This window comes from Gymnoscopelus braueri (genome assembly GCF_963280865.1).
Source record: "Gymnoscopelus braueri genome assembly, chromosome: 4".
Taxonomy (NCBI): domain Eukaryota; kingdom Metazoa; phylum Chordata; class Actinopteri; order Myctophiformes; family Myctophidae; genus Gymnoscopelus; species Gymnoscopelus braueri.
In genome coordinates this window covers 47,480,435-47,499,398 of record NC_137605.1, presented here as the reverse complement: position 1 = coordinate 47,499,398, position 18,964 = coordinate 47,480,435, and the positions used below count along the sequence as shown (strand labels likewise).

The window sequence follows — 18,964 nt, the reverse complement described above, 5'->3', positions numbered from 1 at the left end:
CGGCGCCCACTCGTCGTCATAATGGGTGCAGACAGACAGACAGACAGACAGCCCAGGCCCAGGCTAGGGCTCCATCCGAGTGACAAGAAGAGCGGGTCTGATTGACAGGAGGGCTCCGCTAGCCGTTGCCTTTCCCATGGGTGGCTGGGTGAGGGGGGAGGGGGGGGAGGGTAGCGGAGCCCAAAATGTCAGTGCTGATATCTGGGCAACTCCCGGTGTCTGCTCCTCCTCCTATCACACAGACGCAGCTGTCTGCTATCCTTCTGCCTGCCTGTCTCACTCGCTCACTCGCTCACTCACTCACTCACTCATAGAAAGGCAGGAGCCATGTTTACATGCATGTATGCACACATGCACGGAGCGTGTGTGCACGCAAAGTAGAGATGCGCGGATGGGTTTTTTTGTCACCCAAATCCGCGTTAACAAGTTCATTATCCATCCGCCATCCACCCGCGGTAATTATATCATCCTATTTATAGATCCGCACCAACCGCACCAAATAATTGTTATTTTCCTGACGTTAGTTTTCTTATAAACAATGTCACTCACCACTGTCGCGATGCAGTGACTGTATACAATCCACAACCATGGTAACTACAAGCGCACGTCTTCATTCAGTTCATTGAGTTACTTTCGCTTTCAACCACTTTGTTGCCATGTCGGCTTTTTATAAGCTTTTTATAAGCGACTTTTGTTTGGCACTTGTTGTGGGCTTGTTTTCATAGACCTGGCTGCTTATTTCTCTCGCAAGTTGTCGCAACCTGGCAACACTGGCCGGCTGCAAAGCAACATGTAGTGAGCGGCTATTTTGTGCCTGCGGTGTAAAATGACGTAATATTAAAATACTACAAACGCACACAGTGAAATTTAGTGCTTTTTAAAAGCTATTATAGGTCTATAGATTGATATCATTAATTTAATTCCCGCATTATTTCACCCGCGGTTTATCCAATATTAATTAATAATTATATTTGATTGACCCAAATCCACCCAAACTGCGGTTAACTGCGGCAACCGCGGCTAAAACCGCGATCCGCGCATCTCTAACGCAAAGGGTTGGGATCAGTGGTGAAAAAAGTACTCGATTGTTTTACATGAGTAAAAGTATCAATACTGCAATGTAGAAATATACTACAAGTTTATATTACAAGTAGAAGTCTGGAATTAAAAATGTACTTGAATAAAAGTGCAAAAGTATTGGTATCAAAATGTACTTAAAGTACCAAAAGTAGAAAGTACTCACTAGGCACAAAGTCCCATTTCACAACTGTAGCAAATGTATACAATTAATACAAATCTTTTGAAAATATTTTTGAAAAATCTTGGGGAAAAAAAAGTTTTAGGATTTAGATTTTTTTAAAGAATCGCCTCAGGTCTTAAAGGGAACCTGTAAGGAGTGGGATCGTTAAGAGGGTATTTATTGTTGGGTGCGTTCGGAAATGCGCACCGGGAGCGCACTCACGTATTAGTCTGTATTGGCCAGTGTGCTCAGTGCTATATATCCCAACGCACCCGTTAACACATTGACCGCCAGAGGTTAATCTCATAATGTACTCACCAGTGCCAACGTTTTATTGTTGTTTTTTGTTTTTTTCAGGTCGCCATAGGCCCCGTTAAAATCCTTTAGATTGCGCGATCCACTGTTTGTAAACAACGGGCACATGTCCTGGTGTCTACTCGTCGAGACCGCGTGTCAAACGGAGCCGCCATGTTTGAGTTCTGATCGTTTATGTTAACATGGGAAATGCGAGGATGAAAAACTACATGTTTACAGGGGCTTTTACAGGGGTTTTTGTGTACGACTTAGAATGGAGACAGACGGGAAACAAAAAACGAGATCGCACTTCCGGTCGACATCGGGTGGTGTTACACTGAAAATGGTCCCCCTAGAAAATTGAAAAAAAAAAAAAAAATCGAAAAAAAGGAAAAAGCACCACAGCCCGTAGGCTACGGGATCGGCGCTTAACCGTTGGATTTAACGGCCCGTAGAACTACGGGCCCGGCGGTAAATGTGTTAAGGAAACTGGAATCGTAACATGCCAGTACGGTGGCCATGCAAAAACCTACATGATGCTCACTGCAGATGGATAGAAACACACACGCACACGCACACACATACACATACACATACACATACACACACACACAACTGATGTACCCATATGCATGTTAATTGCATGCACGCACGCATGCATGCACACACACAAACACTCACACGCACACACAAACACACACAACTGATGTACCCACATGCATGTTAATTACACACACACACACACACACACACACACACACACACACACACACACACACACACACACACACACACACACACACACGCACGTTCGCACACACACACCTTTGTTCCTTCCTTCTGTCTTTCATTGTCGTACCTGTTTGTGTCTCTCTCTCCCTTGCTCATTCTCTCATTCTTCCCGTCTGTTGCTCTCATCATTACCTCTCTCTCCCTCAGTGTGTCTCATGCTGTCTCTCACTATTCACCTTTTCTTCACTTCCCTCTGTTCACTGCATTGTTATTAATGTGTGTGTGTGTGTGTGTGTGTGTGTGTGTGTGTGTGTGTGTGTGTGTGTGTGTGTGTGTGTTTGTTTTTCAATTACAGTATTTTGATTCCTTCCTTTGTCATCTCCCTCTCTCATCTTTCCTTTTTGACCACAACCTGCTCTCTCTCTCTCTCTCTCTCTCCCCCCCCCCCTCTCTTGCTGTCTCTCTCCCCATCTGGCCATGGATTCATTGTGAGCAGAGAAATGTCAGCTTCAGGTGGCCATCTTTTTGTTTTGATGCAGACTTTGCATTACAATGGCTCACATTGTATTGAACTGTGCGTTATTCAGTCCACTGAAAGAATGTTGTTGTTTCCATCAAGTCACCTTCTACTGTTCTTTTATACAATACTTTAGGAGATAGCTGTTTTTAAAAATTTTATTCTTATAGCTCTATATTATGCTTTTCTGCTTTGTGATTTTTTTTTGTTTTTTTAGTGCTAGTTGCTCATACTCATAGTCCTTTTGGATATGTTTAATGCATGCACTCTCAGTGTTAATTGAACTCTGAGCAGTGTAGGAAATGTTAAGTTATTGTCCGGAGGCTTAAAAGTATCGTATTTGAAAGATACTATCGGATACAGCCCCCCAAAAAAAGATAAATCACAGGTGTAAATATGTAATTGCACAATACATTTTATTTATTGTAAGAAACAACCTCGTTTGACACGCCTATTTGAGAAAAGCACATCACATATACGCTGTATGGAAGCAGGCATTCAAATAAAAGCCTGTGACTGGAAAGATGCAACCTCTGTTTTTAATGCCTCCCAGTACAGATGTAGGATCAGATTGGCCTTTTTCAATCCGTATACCGGATACCGAATCAGTAGAATTTGGTAAATTCATTGCACCTTTTTGTGATATGGTGATTTTATTTGCTTTGTTTTTTGCATTGTTGAACGTACATCGTACAGAGGGGTCAAATTATCGCACTAACTATGATCATTATCATACTTCTGGTAACACTGACTCTCAGAGTGTAAAAATGGAACGTCACTCTAGGGGTAAATTAAAAAAGTGTATTTCACTGTGCGTGTATTTCTCACTGTGAGTTTCCTGCTCTGCAATTGTGTGCATTTCTTGTGTTTTTTTTGTTATGTGTTTGTGTACTGCACGCGCGCTCGCGTGCGAGTGTGCGTGTGCATGCGCTGCCTGCCTTATATGTCATGGCTGGATGATGAATGCGCAGACAGAGGAGGGGTCAGTGTCACAGACAGTGTGGTCAATTGCCCCTCATCCCCTGAGCCCAACCTTGAGCGAGCCTCCCTAAAGAGCCTCAATCTGCTTAAGACACACACACACACACACACACACACACACACACACACACACAGTATTGCTATACTTGTGAGGACATCAACATTTTAGGACGTCAATTTTATAGCATAGTTGAAGCTTTTATTTTCGGTGCGTGAAACAGGCTTGAAACAAAAATATAAGGCGTAACTCTAATCCTAATTTCTTTTTTTGATTGAATACTTTATTAGTCAAAAATGTAAACGGCACATGGTACAGTCAGACATTAAGGCTAAAAGGATAACACAAAAAAGTCCTGGGGATTTTGTGCGATTAATTCACATTAATTCAAGCTACTGTTTGCGTTATGAATACACGCACACTGAGCACCATTATAACGTGGGCGATGAAGCGATGTCATTATTTCCCGAAGCGAGGTCGATGTTTCAACGCGAACACAAAATCATCAACCTGTATGAACGAGGCATCACCAAATAAAAGCCTGATGTTAAATAATCGCGTTGCTATCGTTTTTCACTTCACTCCTGGAGTGTATTTTTTAACCATAAAACAACCTTTTTCACATATCCTACTACACATTTGGCCCTCACAAGTATAGGAATACACACACAGTCTCACACACACACACGCACACACACACACACACACACACACACACACACACACACACACACACACACACACACACACACACACACACACACACACACACACACACACACACACACACAGACGCTCCCCAGTGAGTGTGTGCCATTAGTAGCTGGCAGGGCCTGGTTTGACAGAGAGCGATTAGCTCCCTATCATGTGTATTGATCAGCATGTCCTGGCTGCTCCTCCACTGGAGGGGAGGTGCAAGGTACACCGCCACACGTCCAATCAAATCCCCATTATCTCTGTTCAATGTGTGCACCGCCTGTTTATAGAAACATAACAGAAACGCAGGCTGTGTGTCTGGCAATGTACCGTGTCTGGCAAGGTACCGTAGTGTTGCGTTTGGTTTGTCGTTTGTGTTTTTTAGTAGTCGAGCGTGTTTGTTGTATCGGGTGTAATCTATAATCAGAGACCGGTGGTGGGGGAGGAATTCCGTTTTTTCATTAAGACCTGAGGCCGATTCTACAAATGCCTTCTCACACTTTCAAGATTTTTCAAAAATGTTCAAAAATAGCAGATGTACAAGCTCTCAGCACGTCACTTTGTGCCGCGCTGCAAGCTTGTACACCTGCTATTTTTTAATAGCTAATGCAAAAATCTAAAATGACACAGATGCTCTCCCGGGTTTAAGTGGGTTAAGTAAAAGTAGCAGTGCCACAACAATATGAAAATACTCTGTATTGAAAATTTTGCTTGAGTAAAACAAAACAATTGTTGCATCGAGATGCGTTGGGGAGCTTGTAGACCGGCTATTTTTTAATAGACAAAGTATAAAATGGGGCTTAATTGGTTAATGTATCTTTTTTAATAATCTAGATCTACAAAGTAAGTAGTAGGCGTAGCTGACAAATTAATTGTAGTGGAGTAAAAAGTACAATATTTGCCAGAATTGCTACTGAGATGTAGTGGAGTAGAAGGATTAGTTAGTAGAAGGATATTGAAACAATTTAAGTTGTCAAATAGAGTAAAAGTATCTCAACATGTTACTTAAGAACAGTACTTGAGTAAATGTAATATACTTTCTACCACTGTGCGTGAACATGTATTCTGTGTGTCTAGAGATGTTGTGGCACAGTACAGTACACTACTGGACTCTCTGGATAGTCCACTTAATGTGTGCGTGTGCATGTGCGTGTGTGTGTGTGTGTGTGTGTATTCAGAGGGCCCCAATCATGTTTCACCTTCACTCTGATATGCATTTAGTCTATTTGTATCGTTGCTGTCGGGTGGAAACCTCATATGTCCGTAGATCTGCTATTTTTGCTACTTTTGTGTGACACTGTTAGTATGACATTAGGGCATTAATTTACAAAAAAAACATAAAAAGTTAGTTATGTAAGAGGTTCTGTAGAAGAGTGTTTGTTCAATAACTGGGGTCTCCTCGTCTCTCCAGCTCTTAAGCATATCAGAAAATACATTTTCAGGTCAGGATACCAATTTTATCCAATCACGACAGAGATTCCCACAAGAATCATTTATCAGGTTCAGTTTTATAGTGTTCCAGTTCCAATTTTGTCTGCTCTTTTTTTTTTGTCACATCAATTTCAATTTCTTATGAGTTCTCTCTCCTGGTTGGATCAAATTGATATCCTGACCTGAAAATTTATTTTCCGTTTACTAAAGAGCTAGAGACACAGGATACCCTTATTACTCTACAAATGCTCTATATGTCAACTCAATGATTACTGTGGAAATATAGAGCTATTTACAGTTTGCCCTAATTTTAGCAAGGACATATCACTTACGCGCCCCCCCCCCTTTAATCTCTGTTAAAAATCACACCTATTAGTTCAATCAGCCAAATACAAGCACCCCTTCGAGCGAACACACCCTGAACATGTGCTTGTTATGTATCTATCCAGTGGCTCAGAAGGTGGCTGTTTGGGAACCGGAAGATTCCAGATTCCTGGCTTTGAGTCAAAGTGCTCTTGAGCAAGACACTGACTGAACCACTAACTGCTGCCAATGCCGCAGATTGGCGCAGGGCTGCACTGGGACAGAAATTCTGCCGAGCGTTTAATACCTTTCTGATGTGGGGAAAAAAAGCGGTTGTTCTCATCACATTAAAGTTCAGAATTACATTTCAGCATCAATTCGTTCAAGAGTGGGAACGCATCTGTGTCATTTTAAATGTCTTTGGCTATTAAAGAAATAGCAGATATACAAGCTCATCGCGCGGCACTGAGTGCCGCGCTATGAGCTTGTAGATCTGCTTTTTTTTTTTATCTTGAAACTTTGTGCAAATCTTGCGACATATTTTTTTTCAAAAAAAATGTTGGGATTTAGAAGACATTTGTAAATGTGTTCCTGGATTGAATGGGTTAACAGACTATTGCATAATTGTGCTTGCAGCCTCTCTCACACAGCAGCAGCAGCAGGTACAGTCCAAGGTTGTTGTCACAACTTGCCTCAAATCAAGTACATTTGATAGGTTTTTCATTATGAAACGGGCTACATTTTACTAGAGAAGCAATACATCAAATGTGTTTTTTTTTGTCGTTGAGTATGAGAGACAAACCAGTAGGCCAATCTCTCTCCATTCTTTGGGCTTGTCAGCCGTCAAAAATAAATAACTACCAGCCGTCTACAGTGCCTGCCCATAGACAGACAGACAGATCGGTCCAGCCGGAATTCTCCCTGTACTCTCTATGGACGGTCAGTGCACCCCTGGGTCGGTGCCTTGAATGTTTGCCTCCACCGTCGGTGTGTGAATGGATGAACGTAACGCACCATGTAATAAAAACGGCTACAGAAATACAGAGCATTTACCGTGATACCAAGAGGTCTAAAGTAACAAAGTACTTTTACTCAAGTAAAACTCAAAATGACTGAATGATTTTTTTTACATACGGCTAAGAGTAAGACATCAGCTGATTCCACTGCAAAATTGTAATTCTTGATTCTGAACAAATAAATCAGAAGTATTTACAATTTTCAATACTTTTACTTCTACTCCACTACAGAGGAAGGAAAATATTGTACTTTTACTCCGCTCAAATTATTTGAAAACTTTAGTTCCTAGTATCTTTGTAGATTTTGATTACTATTACAAACCACTTCAGCCATATATATTTCGGCTATTTGAAAATAGCCGATCTACAAGCGACGCATTGTGAGCTCGTGGATCTGCTATTTTCAAAAGATTTGTTTACACATTTTGACCTGCTGTCTGTATTTGGTGCCCAACCGGATAAGTGTCGCAAAAGCGCGACTTACGGTGGAGTGCATACAAGACAGACACATTGCATAAGTGTTCTAACACTATAAACATCAGATCTCTCCCCAAAAAACAGCTATTAAAACATGCGATTTAGAGCAAGGACCATAGGCGCAGGTTTTTAACTGCGGCGGACCCGTTATGGAGTTATGACATTCATGTACTGAACCACTCGTCCTAGGATATCATAACAAGAAAGGTAGGAAATTCGGGCGAAATTCTCCTTTAAGGTAACATACATGCAGTGTGCTTTTAGCTCAACAGCTCCCCTCCATGCATGGCTCTCCCTCGCTTCGTCTACCGACCCGCTCCTGTTAATTGAGTCTAATTGAAGAACATAAAGGGGAATAAAGCAGCGAGGCTTTCAGGACATAAAAGACCACCGACGCCCCTGAACGCTATTTATTTCCAACCCCCTCCACTTTGATTTAAATGTCTGAGCACCATAGTGGCACTGGCACTTCTGTGTGTGTGTGTGTGTGTGTGTGTGTGTGTGTGTGTGTGTGTGTGTGTGTGTGTGTGTGTGTGTGTGTGTGTGTGTGTGTGTGTGTGTGTGTGTGTGTGTGTGTGTGTGTGTGTGTGTGTGTGTGTGTGTGTGTGTGTGTGTGTGTGTGTGTGTGTGTGTGTGTGTGTGTGTGTGATCTTTTGTCTGATTTACTGAGCCCATTTTCTCTAGGACCAGCTCCTTATCAGATCAAAGAAGTGTAGTGTAGTGCCGTATATGTATGCTGTATGTCTGCCAGTGCATGTGTGTGTGTGAGGTGTGGACGTTTTTGTCTGAGGTGTTCCTTTTAACACGGGACAATGGAATAGACAGACAGAGAGACAGACATACAGACATGGAATAAAAGAAGGAAGCTAGTTCTCAGTCCATATAGATGTACAGTATAACCATCTATCTACTGTACTGTCTTGGAGGTGGGAACCAAATGGACACTACAAATGGAACCAAATGGACACTTGGTCCATTTGGTTCCATTTGTATACGCTCAGTTATAAGGGGTCTTTGAAATAAAAAAAAGTTTTGTGAACCTCTGCTCTAGAACAATCAGGTTCTCAAACTTTTCAGGCCGTGACCCCCAAAATAATCTTATTTGAACTGGGGACCCCCCAAAATAATCTTATTTGAACTGGGGACCCCCCAAAATAATCTTGTTTGAACTGGGGACCCCCCCAAAATAATCATATTTGAACTGGGTACCCCCCAAAATAATCATATTTGAACTGCTGACCCCCTACACCCTGACGTTTGAATGTTTGTAGAGCCGGTGGACCTGTGGGTTGGTGTTGATGAATGCTGTCTTGTGTCTATTGTATTGTCCATACCGTTTGCTTACATAGTTGTAGTTGCTGTGGAAGGGATACTGTTGTTGACACTGGGACTGTGTGTATACATTTTGTCCTGCATAGCTGCAGGCTATTTGTATTATGGTGTATATCAGAGCCTTCTATTGGAGAGTTGTGTCAATGAGGGGTCAGAAAACAGCACCGGTCACGTGGTTCATGTAAACTTGAAATAGTGACAAACGCTCATAGACTCCAGTGCATCCCATAAACTTCCGGTTCAGGGATTTGTGTCACTATCCGCCAAATAGAAGGCTCTGTAGAACACTGGCCCGATGAAGTGAACGGACACAACGAGTTGTGACACAACTCTCCTTATATGGCTCTGGTGTATGTCATTGCTGTCGGGGAGAAACATCTGATCTCCATATTTAAACTTTTTGTGTTTTATCATAAATGAATGCCCTATTTATTACTTGATCATATTACAGCGTCACACAAAAGCATCAAAAGTAGCAGATCTACAAGCTTTTGAGCTTGTAGATCTGCTACTTTTGCTGTTTAAAACCCATTAAGACCTGGAACGCATCTGTGTCACTTTAGATTTCTTTGGCTATTCAAAAATAGCAGATCTACAAGCTCATAGCGCGGCGCGGTGCCGCGCTATGAGCTTGTAGATCTGCTATTTTTGAAAAATCTTGAAAATGTTTTTTTTTTTCTTTCAAAAAACTGTTTAGAAAACATTTTTAAGAATCGCCTCAGGTCTTAATTAATGGGTTAAGAATTTGAATCCTGAAAAGTAACAGTTTTGGACAACAGCAGGCTTCCACCGGACAGAGACGATACGCTGTCGTATGCTTTATGTTCATCATCGATGGTTCTTTTTTTGTGATGTTTTCCTCCTATGACTGTCACTGTACCTCACAGTACTTTACTCTTACTCTGTATCTGTAACTGCTGTGCTGCCTCTGGCGCCTGAATCCCCCCCCCCCCCACAGGATCAATAAATGGTCTATTCTGATGAATGGTGTGTGTGTGTGTGTGTGTTGTGCAGGTTGGCTGGGTCCAGAGGCAGCGCTGTCAGTACAGAGACAAACGGGCGTCTATCAGCAGCAGACACCACCACAACACTACTAACAACAGTGAGTTCTACCGTAACATACAGTAAGCCTTAATCCATCAAGACCGGGAACCCATCTGTGTCATTTTAAGATTTCTTTGGGCTATAAAAAAATAGCAGATATACAGGCTCATCGTTCCCGGATTGAATGCGTTAAAGGAGTAGTTCACCCCAAAAAGTACTTATTTTCTATCAATCACACACCCCATAAAGCCTTGAATTCATGGACGTTTGTTTGTTTTAATAAGGCAATCATCTGATGACCGGCGGATTCTCAAAGAGTCTCCTACTGCTTAGGAATGCGACAAAAACAAAATAGAAAATAAGTAATTTTTTGGGTGAACTACTCCTTTAAACCCAGCATAAGCATCGTGGGGAAAGCTTTCCGCAGAAAATGGCCGATCGACAAGCTCACAACGTTGTGAGCTTGTCGATCGGCTATTTTCAGCGGAAAGCTTTCCCCACCATAACAGAAAATGTTATGTCAAGTGGGCCAACAGATATTTGGGAAAACGGTACGATTTCTTTGATAAATAATTATGCGGGACTACCACTTTGTTCCATAAACAAAATGATCACCTAGTTGTTGCCTTTGTGTCCATCACGCACAGATCTTCAACGTTAATATACTTAATTCATTATTGTGAATATAGCTGTTTGACTGGTTTGTTATAGTGAATTGATATTCTTCGGAAAAAAATTACGCTTTTTCCACACAAAATGATTATTATACATTTTCTTATATACTTTTTTTTTTCATGTGGACACCACAGTGATGCAGTCATGTCGACTACAGAGACGACACAAAATACAACATCGGGACAAAAACAAAACCGAGACAAAAACTATAAGACAAAATAAGACAAAATAAGAACAGGCAACAAAACATTGACAGAAAATATACATCAGTAAAAAGGGAAAACATTAAAAAACAGGAAAAGCAAGATGGCACAAAAACTAACCCATGTTCAAGTTCATATTCTTTACCGCTCTTTTTCTCCAGCTCTAGTACTCTGATGTTCTAGTTTCCCTCACATTTTCCCCTTTAGTCAGCGTGACAGTATCCTTCAGTAACTGACGCTTATTGATAACATTTCACTTTTTTTGGATCTACATTTTTTTAAAGTTCCACTCTCACTGACAGAAATCAATGTTTTAATTTTGGCAATTGTAAATTATTGATGCTTCTGCAGCACGCACCAGTTTTATCTGAAAGAATTTTAATCACTGTACTTTTCTTCCTGACGAGATGATAAAAACGGTATATTGGCCTGGACGGCCGGCGTAGCGGTCCAGGCACCTAGGCTCAATGTAGCCTGACAGCACATCGTGGGTTCGAGTGCCGAGCCCGACGGCCTTTGCCGCGTGTCACTATCTCTCTCCCCATTTTTCTGTCAGCCTACTGTCCTATCAATAAAGGCATGAAAACCCCAAAAATAATCTTTAAAAACCGTTCCACTGAAAGCAATACAACTTCAATTCGTCTTGGTCGGGATGGCGTCAGGGTGGCATAAGGGTGTCGTCAGGGTGGCGTCAGGGTGGCGTAAAAACAAAAATCCTGTCAATATTTAGTCAATGTAACTGAGGGTGTACGGGTCCATTTGGTTCCATTTGGTACAGCACACCATCAGAGTTACAAATGGTCAAATGAACACTTGAGGATGTGTCTGTGTGTACATGACACATGTGGATAATGTTGTTCCTACACATGTCTGAGTGGTGACTAATGTATTATATACTGCTGCAGTGAGGCATGAGTCACGCTGTGCTTCCTCTCTCTCTCTCGCTCTCTCGCTCACACTCTTTCTGTATGTGGAAAGGAGTGCACTGCCATCCTGCATCTGTTCTTGGATGAAAGAATATGTATAATATAGGGCTAAAATGTTTTATAACGTAATGATTTATATCTGCAAATTAACTAGTAACTAAAGTTTTCAAATAATTGTACTGGAGTCAAAATATTAAATAATATTTGCCTCTGAGATGTAATGGAGTAGAAGTAAAAGTATAGACAATTGGAAATACTCCAGTAAAGTGAAAGTACCTAAAAATTGTACAGTACAGTACTTGAGTAAATGTACTTAGTTACTTTACACCACTTGTGTGTGTGTATATATATATATATATATATATATATATATACAGTGTGTGTGTACGTGGAGTTTATAGTGTATATAATTATGTATAATTATATATACACTCCACATAATTATACACATTATGTATATAGGCAATTTTCCTGACTGTTACAAAGGGGTGAGGATGGATACAGCGACACGGGAGAAGCAGAGAGTGATGGAGAGATGGAAGAAGGAGAGAAAGAAATGGTTGAGAGAGAGAGAGAGAGAGAGAGACAGAGAGAGAGAGCGCTGCTGACAAGCTTAGTGGCCATGGGGAAGAACGGGCGAGTGAGCAGTGGTAGAAGTACTCATATTGTTTTTACCTAAGTAAAAGTAGCAATGTGTCGTCATGGCATCAGGCGCAAACAAATCAGTCAGCTCCATATAATATGGGCACAAAAGGGGGCATGCCCGTATGGGCATATACTGATGACATCAGGGATCTCCATATTTGGGCATAAAACGGGTCTATCGGTCAGATCGATGTAGATGTGAGGGCCGGCCCGAACCTCTAGTAATCTAAATCTGCAACATAAATAGTAACTAAAGCTGTCATATAATTGTAGTGGAGTAAAAAGTACACCATTTGCCTCTAAGATGTAGTGGTAAAAAAGTAAATGAGTAAATGTACTTGGTTACTTTTCACCCAGTGCGAGCGAGAGAGAGGAAGTGCGAGTCAGTGAATGTAACATGTATTTCAGAGGAAGGTGCACACAGTCCACTCCACACAGACAGACAGCACGCCGCGCTGGGCTACGCTATAATGTTATGCTAATGATATGGTAATGATATGGTAATCTGCCGACACTATTACACATCGCTAGAGAGAGAGAGGGGGATTGTGGGAGCGGCCTTTCGCCTTTCACCATTGGTTGGAGACCAGGGACTTCCTGGTAGCTGGGTTTTCCTACAAAAAAGTGCATGCGTGCGTGCGTGTGCGTGTGCGTGTGGCTGCGCGTGCGCGCATGCATTCGCATGCATGTCCATGTGTACACGCACAGTCACACATATCGTTGCTGTCGGGCAGAAACCTTGTATCTCCATATTTCTACGTGTTACATGTTCTGGTAAATGAATCCCCTACTTCTTTGTGCACCAGTGTCGCACTAAAGCAGCAACAATAGCCGATCTCCAAGCTGATAACGCATCGCGTTGTCAGCTTGTAGATCTGCTATTTTTCATAATTAGAAAAATGTTGAAAGGAAAAGTGTGGACATATGCCCAGGCCACAGACAGACAGACAGACAGACAGACAGACAGACAGACAGACAGACAGACAGACAGACAGACAGACACACGCACAAGTGCACGTCTCACACACACACACACACACACACACACACACACACACACACACACACACACACACACACACACACACACACACACACACACACACACACTAAGATGTGCCTATGTGTGTGCTGTGCAGGTACCCAGAGGACACAGGATGTGAGTGACAGGCGAGCTGAGGAGCAGGTGACTGACAACGCCCTCAGCTTCAACGACCCTCTCTGGCCCATGCAGTGGGAACTGGTGGGTGTGTGCGTGTGCGTGTGCGTGTGTGTGTGCGTGTGCGTGCGTGTGTGTGTGTGTGTGTGTTCTTGTAACACTATAATTGGTGAGGGCCAAAGATCCCCACAAGTATAGACTTTGAGAAAATATACTTTGTGAGGACACTTTTCCTGGTCCTCACTAGAGAAAATTATTGTTTTATGCTTAGTTTAAAGGATTATTTTTTAGACTTGATTTAGTCTCGCGTGGGACTCTGAAGCTCTGATCATGAGTAAAATATGAAGCGCATGTTTAGACCTGCAATGTCTGTTATGTGAGAGACACAGTTGTACAGTCTTACACATAATGTAAGACTGTACAACAATAACATTAGTTCTGTAGAGAATCATACCAGACTAAAGACTAAAAGAGAAGGTAGCTACTCAAGTGAAATAAATTAAGGTAAAAATGACAGAACTGACAAAACTCATTTAACTTTGAGCATGAAGCTCTCAGATGGCTGCCCTTCCTTGATTTCCCCTAAATAGTCCATATATACACATGTGTAACTATATACACATGTGTAACATGCTGTGATGTACAATGAAGAATATGAACAGAATATAGCAAGCAGTTATTCCTTGACAACACCAGATTGTATTGTTCTGAAGGAATTTGGAGCAATCGTGTTAAATAGGAACTTGAATGGCCTTTCTATCTTAATGGCTCTGCTTGAATATGAGATGAGAGAGACTCATCGACACAAGGACATGACTAGAGTTGTTTATTGTATATGTAAATGAAAATAGGACATGAGAAATGGTTAGCAGTGATACAGAAAAAGGTGAAATTATGGGTACATTTTACTTTTCATATCAGAGATAGTTTGAGGTTGAGAACTATTTATGTAATGTGTTTTTAATTCATCAAATTACATTCACAAAGCAGCCCACCACCACCAGGGTTTAGAACATAGAACAAACTTAAATATACTTCGATGAAAATAACTTTGACAGAAAAATGCAAATGTGAACCTTACAATAAAACATCTAATTTGGTCAGCTGTTGCACCTTGACCTCTCACCATGACACAAGGGTTAATAAGCAAAACATTGTACATACCATCTTAAGACCTGACTCTGATTAGAGTATTATTTCATATCTTCATATTCATTAATGAGTGAATACAACATTGTTGAAGATACTGATTGTCTGTTTAATGTGCATGCATTTAATAATATATGCATGTATAGATACAGGGTGTCATATTCATATATTTTATATTCATCTTATAGGAAGACATATTGGAATTGCATGAAGATTACAAATTAATTCATCCACAAATGGATGCTCTTGGTTCTCTTGTAACAGAAAGTCAACAGTTTTTAGAAGGTTGCATGGATGGAGCATGTCTGGGGGAGGAGCATATAGAAGTATGTTAGGTTGTGATTGGTGGAGAGATGGTTGTATTGTTCTCTTTGTCCAATCATTCAAAGCAGTTACTGGCTCCACCCCAGGCTCTCAAGTATAAGAAGAGTGTGTAGTTGTAATTCATCCACAACTCCTCCAGGATATCAGTCATTTCTGATCAGATCTGACTGTGGACAGAATTTTGTGGAAGATGAACTCTCTCAACCCAACCAGGGACAGTTCTGCTGAACAGGAGGGACCCAAAGAAAATGGTATGTTACTTTCTCTACCTCCTTTCTACTTTTAATGTCCCTGCTCTGTCATACAAATGTTTTATTACTTTACTTTTCAACTTTTAAATTAAGCAGTCTCAATACTTGTCTCAATCTTATATGTTGCGCTTAGTGGTTGATTATGTATCTTTATATGCTTCTCTATTGCTTTATCTCCTTGGGGATATATATATATATATATATATATATATATATATATATATATATATATATATATATATATATATATATAGTTGTGTATTTTGCACAAGTGTGACAATATAGTTGAGAGAAAGTAGAAAGGTCCAGACCAGTAATGTTCCTCAAGTCGATTTATTGGACAAAAACAGAGTACAGAGCATAGGAGTCAGCCTTGCTGCTACATGGTGTGGCCGGAACAGAACAGAGACAGAAGAAGAAGGGATGGTTTCTTTGTCCTCACAGTATTTATAGGCAGACTTCACATGTAGTTTGGGGTGTGTGTGTGTGTGTGTGTGTGTGTGTGTGTGTGTGTGTGTGTGTGTGTGTGTGTGTGTGTGTGTGTGTGTGTGTGTGTGTGTGTGTGTGTGTGTGTGTGTGTGTGTGTGTGTGTGTGTGTGTGTGTGTCCATTGTGCAGAAGAACAACACCCCAAGATCCTAGAGGTCAGCTAAGGTCAGATGCCCTCTGGGAAGCATCCTTTGTACTGGACAATTGTAGGTTCTCTGGAATGTGCGCTGTAGACCACTCAGTATCAGCCTATGTCTCTGTGTGTGTTCAAATTGGGCTCTATAAGTCCGTAAATGTGTATCAATATACCACAATATATATATAACCATGGTCGGCTGGTGGTTAACTTCCAATTGTCTATGGGAGCTTTATTTAATTAAGTTGTACATTTGTACTCTATTCCTACCTCTCAACCATATTTCCTTTGTTTTTCTGCAATCCAGGGTTGAATCATCAGCCTGTCTTCCCTGTGCTACCAGCAGTGAATGAACAAAGAAGCTTGGCTAAACGAAAGGGACACTGGTGTGATCAGTGTGGACAACGCTTCAGTTGCATGTCCAAACTTAAAATACACCAGAGAATGCACACTGGAGAGAAACCCTATAGCTGTGACCAGTGTGGACAACCCTTTTCTCAAATGGCCTACCTTAAAATACACCAGAGAATGCACACCGGAGAGAAACCCTATAGCTGTGACCAGTGTGGACAATCCTTTTCTCGAATGGCCCACCTTAAAGCACACCAGAGAATTCACACTGGAGAGAAACCCTATGGATGTGACCACTGTGGACGACACTTCTCTCTAATGTTCAGCCTTAAAAATCACCAGAGAATTCACAATGGAGAAAAACCCTATGGATGTGACCAGTGTGGACAACACTTCTCTGTGATGTCCAACCTTAAAAAACACCAGAGAATTCACAATGGAGAAAAACCCTATGGATGTGATCAGTGTGGACAACACTTCTCTGTGATGTCCACCCTTAAAACACACCAGAGAATTCACACTGGAGAGAAACCTTATGGATGTGATCAGTGTGGACAACACTTCTCTCAAATGTCCAGCCTTAAAATACATCAGAGAATTCACACTGGAGAGAAACCCTATGGATGTGATCAGTGTGGACAACACTTCTCTACAATGACCCATCTTAAATCACACCAGAGAATTCACACTAAACCCTATAGCTGTGACCAGTGTGGACAACCCTTTTCTCAAATGGCCCACCTTAAAGCACACCAGAGAATTCACACTGGAGAGAAACCCTATGGATGTGACCACTGTGGACGACACTTCTCTCAAATGTTCAGCCTTAAAAATCACCAGAAAATTCACACTGGAGAGAAACCCTATGGATGTGACCACTGTGGACGACACTTCTCTCAAATGTTCAGCCTTAAAAATCACCAGAAAATTCACAATGGAGAAAAACCCTATGGATGTGACCAGTGCGGACAACACTTCTCTCAAATGTCCAGCCTTAAAAATCACCATAGAATTCACACTGGAGAGAAACCCTATGGATGTGATCAGTGTGGACAACACTTCTCTGTGATGTCCAACCTTAAAACACACCAGAGAATTCACACTGGAGAGAAACCTTATGGATGTGGTCAGTGTGGACAACACTTCTCTCAAATGTCCAGCCTTAAAATACACCAGAGAATTCACACTGGAGAGAAACCTTATGGATGTGGTCAGTGTGGACAACACTTCTCTCAAATGTCCAACCTTAAAACACACCAGAGAATTCACCACACTGGAGAGAAACCCTATGGATGTGACCAGTGTATAAAACACTTCTCTAGAATGGACTACCTTAAAACTCACCAGAGAATTCACACTGGAGAGAAACCCTAAGGATGTGATCAGTGTGGACAACACTTCTCTGTGACGTCCACCCTTAAAACACACCACAGAATTCACAATGGAGAGAAATAATTTGGTCAATGTGGAATTAATTTTACTCAGTTAAGCAGCCTAAATTGTAATGCACACACACATACACACATCAAATGAAAACATATTATGAACAGTGTGACAATTATTTTAGTAGAAAGGATCACAAACATGAAACATGATGAACCATTGTTTTTCCGTTAAGCAGTTATTAAGTCTGCTGAGCTGTTATGAACCTATTAAATGTATATTAGCATTGTCGTTATAGACGTTAGGACACTAGAGTGTTAACACTGTGCACAAGAATGCTACTCACACCAAAGTCCTTGTAGTGGTGGCCCACAGCAGAATAAACGAAATAGTGGTCTTCAAGAGACAAGAAGGTGGCCGCACACAGTGGTAGCCAAAGTGACAATATTATGGGACACAAAAAAACAAAGGTTTCTGTACTCTGTCTCTTGAAGACCACTATTTAATAATGTGTTAACACATTGGGTGCCAAAACCGTATATATACTTCTTTTCAAAAACCGACGTTGAGTGCCAAAACCGTATATATACTGTTTTTGAAAAAAAAAACAATATACACAGCACCAGGAGATATCATTTTTCGAAGATTTAGACTCCAATCCATTTCCTGGTTAACTTATGACTTCAAAAACCTGTATCTCGGCTCCTGTGTACTTTTTTTTAAACAATGTTATTTTAACTATTTTCAACTGGCTGCAACTATGGAACGGATTACCGAATGTTTTTAAATTTTTCCCCCCGATTGTACGAGACCTGTATGTGTGTAATGAGGGGATCACCGTGAGGACGGTGATCACTGAAAATATTTTGTGACTACTTGAAAAAGGTTCAATTTTTTTTCAAAATCCTGGCGCTCAACGTATAATATTTTAATAAACCTCTGGCACCCAATACATTGTAGTGCATGTGATTTTCAATGTAACGATAATGATTAGAAAAGCACAGGTAAGGTGGTGTCTGGTGTTGAAGCCAGTTAGTACAAATTGCTTTATATATGTATGCCTTCTGACTTTTTCATATTCCTGATTGCTGCTATAGACACCATACATGTCTTAAATAGGTTTAGCATACCTGCTTGTGTAACTTTACTTATTGGCTATTGCAGGGGTTGACACTAAGGTCTCAGAGGCACTTGCCCGTCGGGCAGGTGCAGG

General features: G+C 41.2%; 1 protein-coding gene across 1 annotated transcript in view; it reads left to right on the top strand.

Annotated features, from left to right (window-relative positions):
• Window positions 1-9,881: 9,881 nt before the first annotated feature.
• LOC308083628 (PC3-like endoprotease variant B) overlaps window positions 9,882-18,964 on the top strand; it is a gene marked incomplete at its 5' end in the record, with an annotated part of 225,961 nt that continues 216,878 nt past the window's right edge. The window contains 3 exons of the mRNA XM_080425943.1: window positions 9,882-9,893; window positions 10,032-10,119; window positions 13,650-13,753. Of these exons, the coding sequence (XP_080282069.1) occupies window positions 9,882-9,893; window positions 10,032-10,119; window positions 13,650-13,753 (204 nt within the window). The remainder of the gene's footprint in view (window positions 9,894-10,031; window positions 10,120-13,649; window positions 13,754-18,964) is intronic.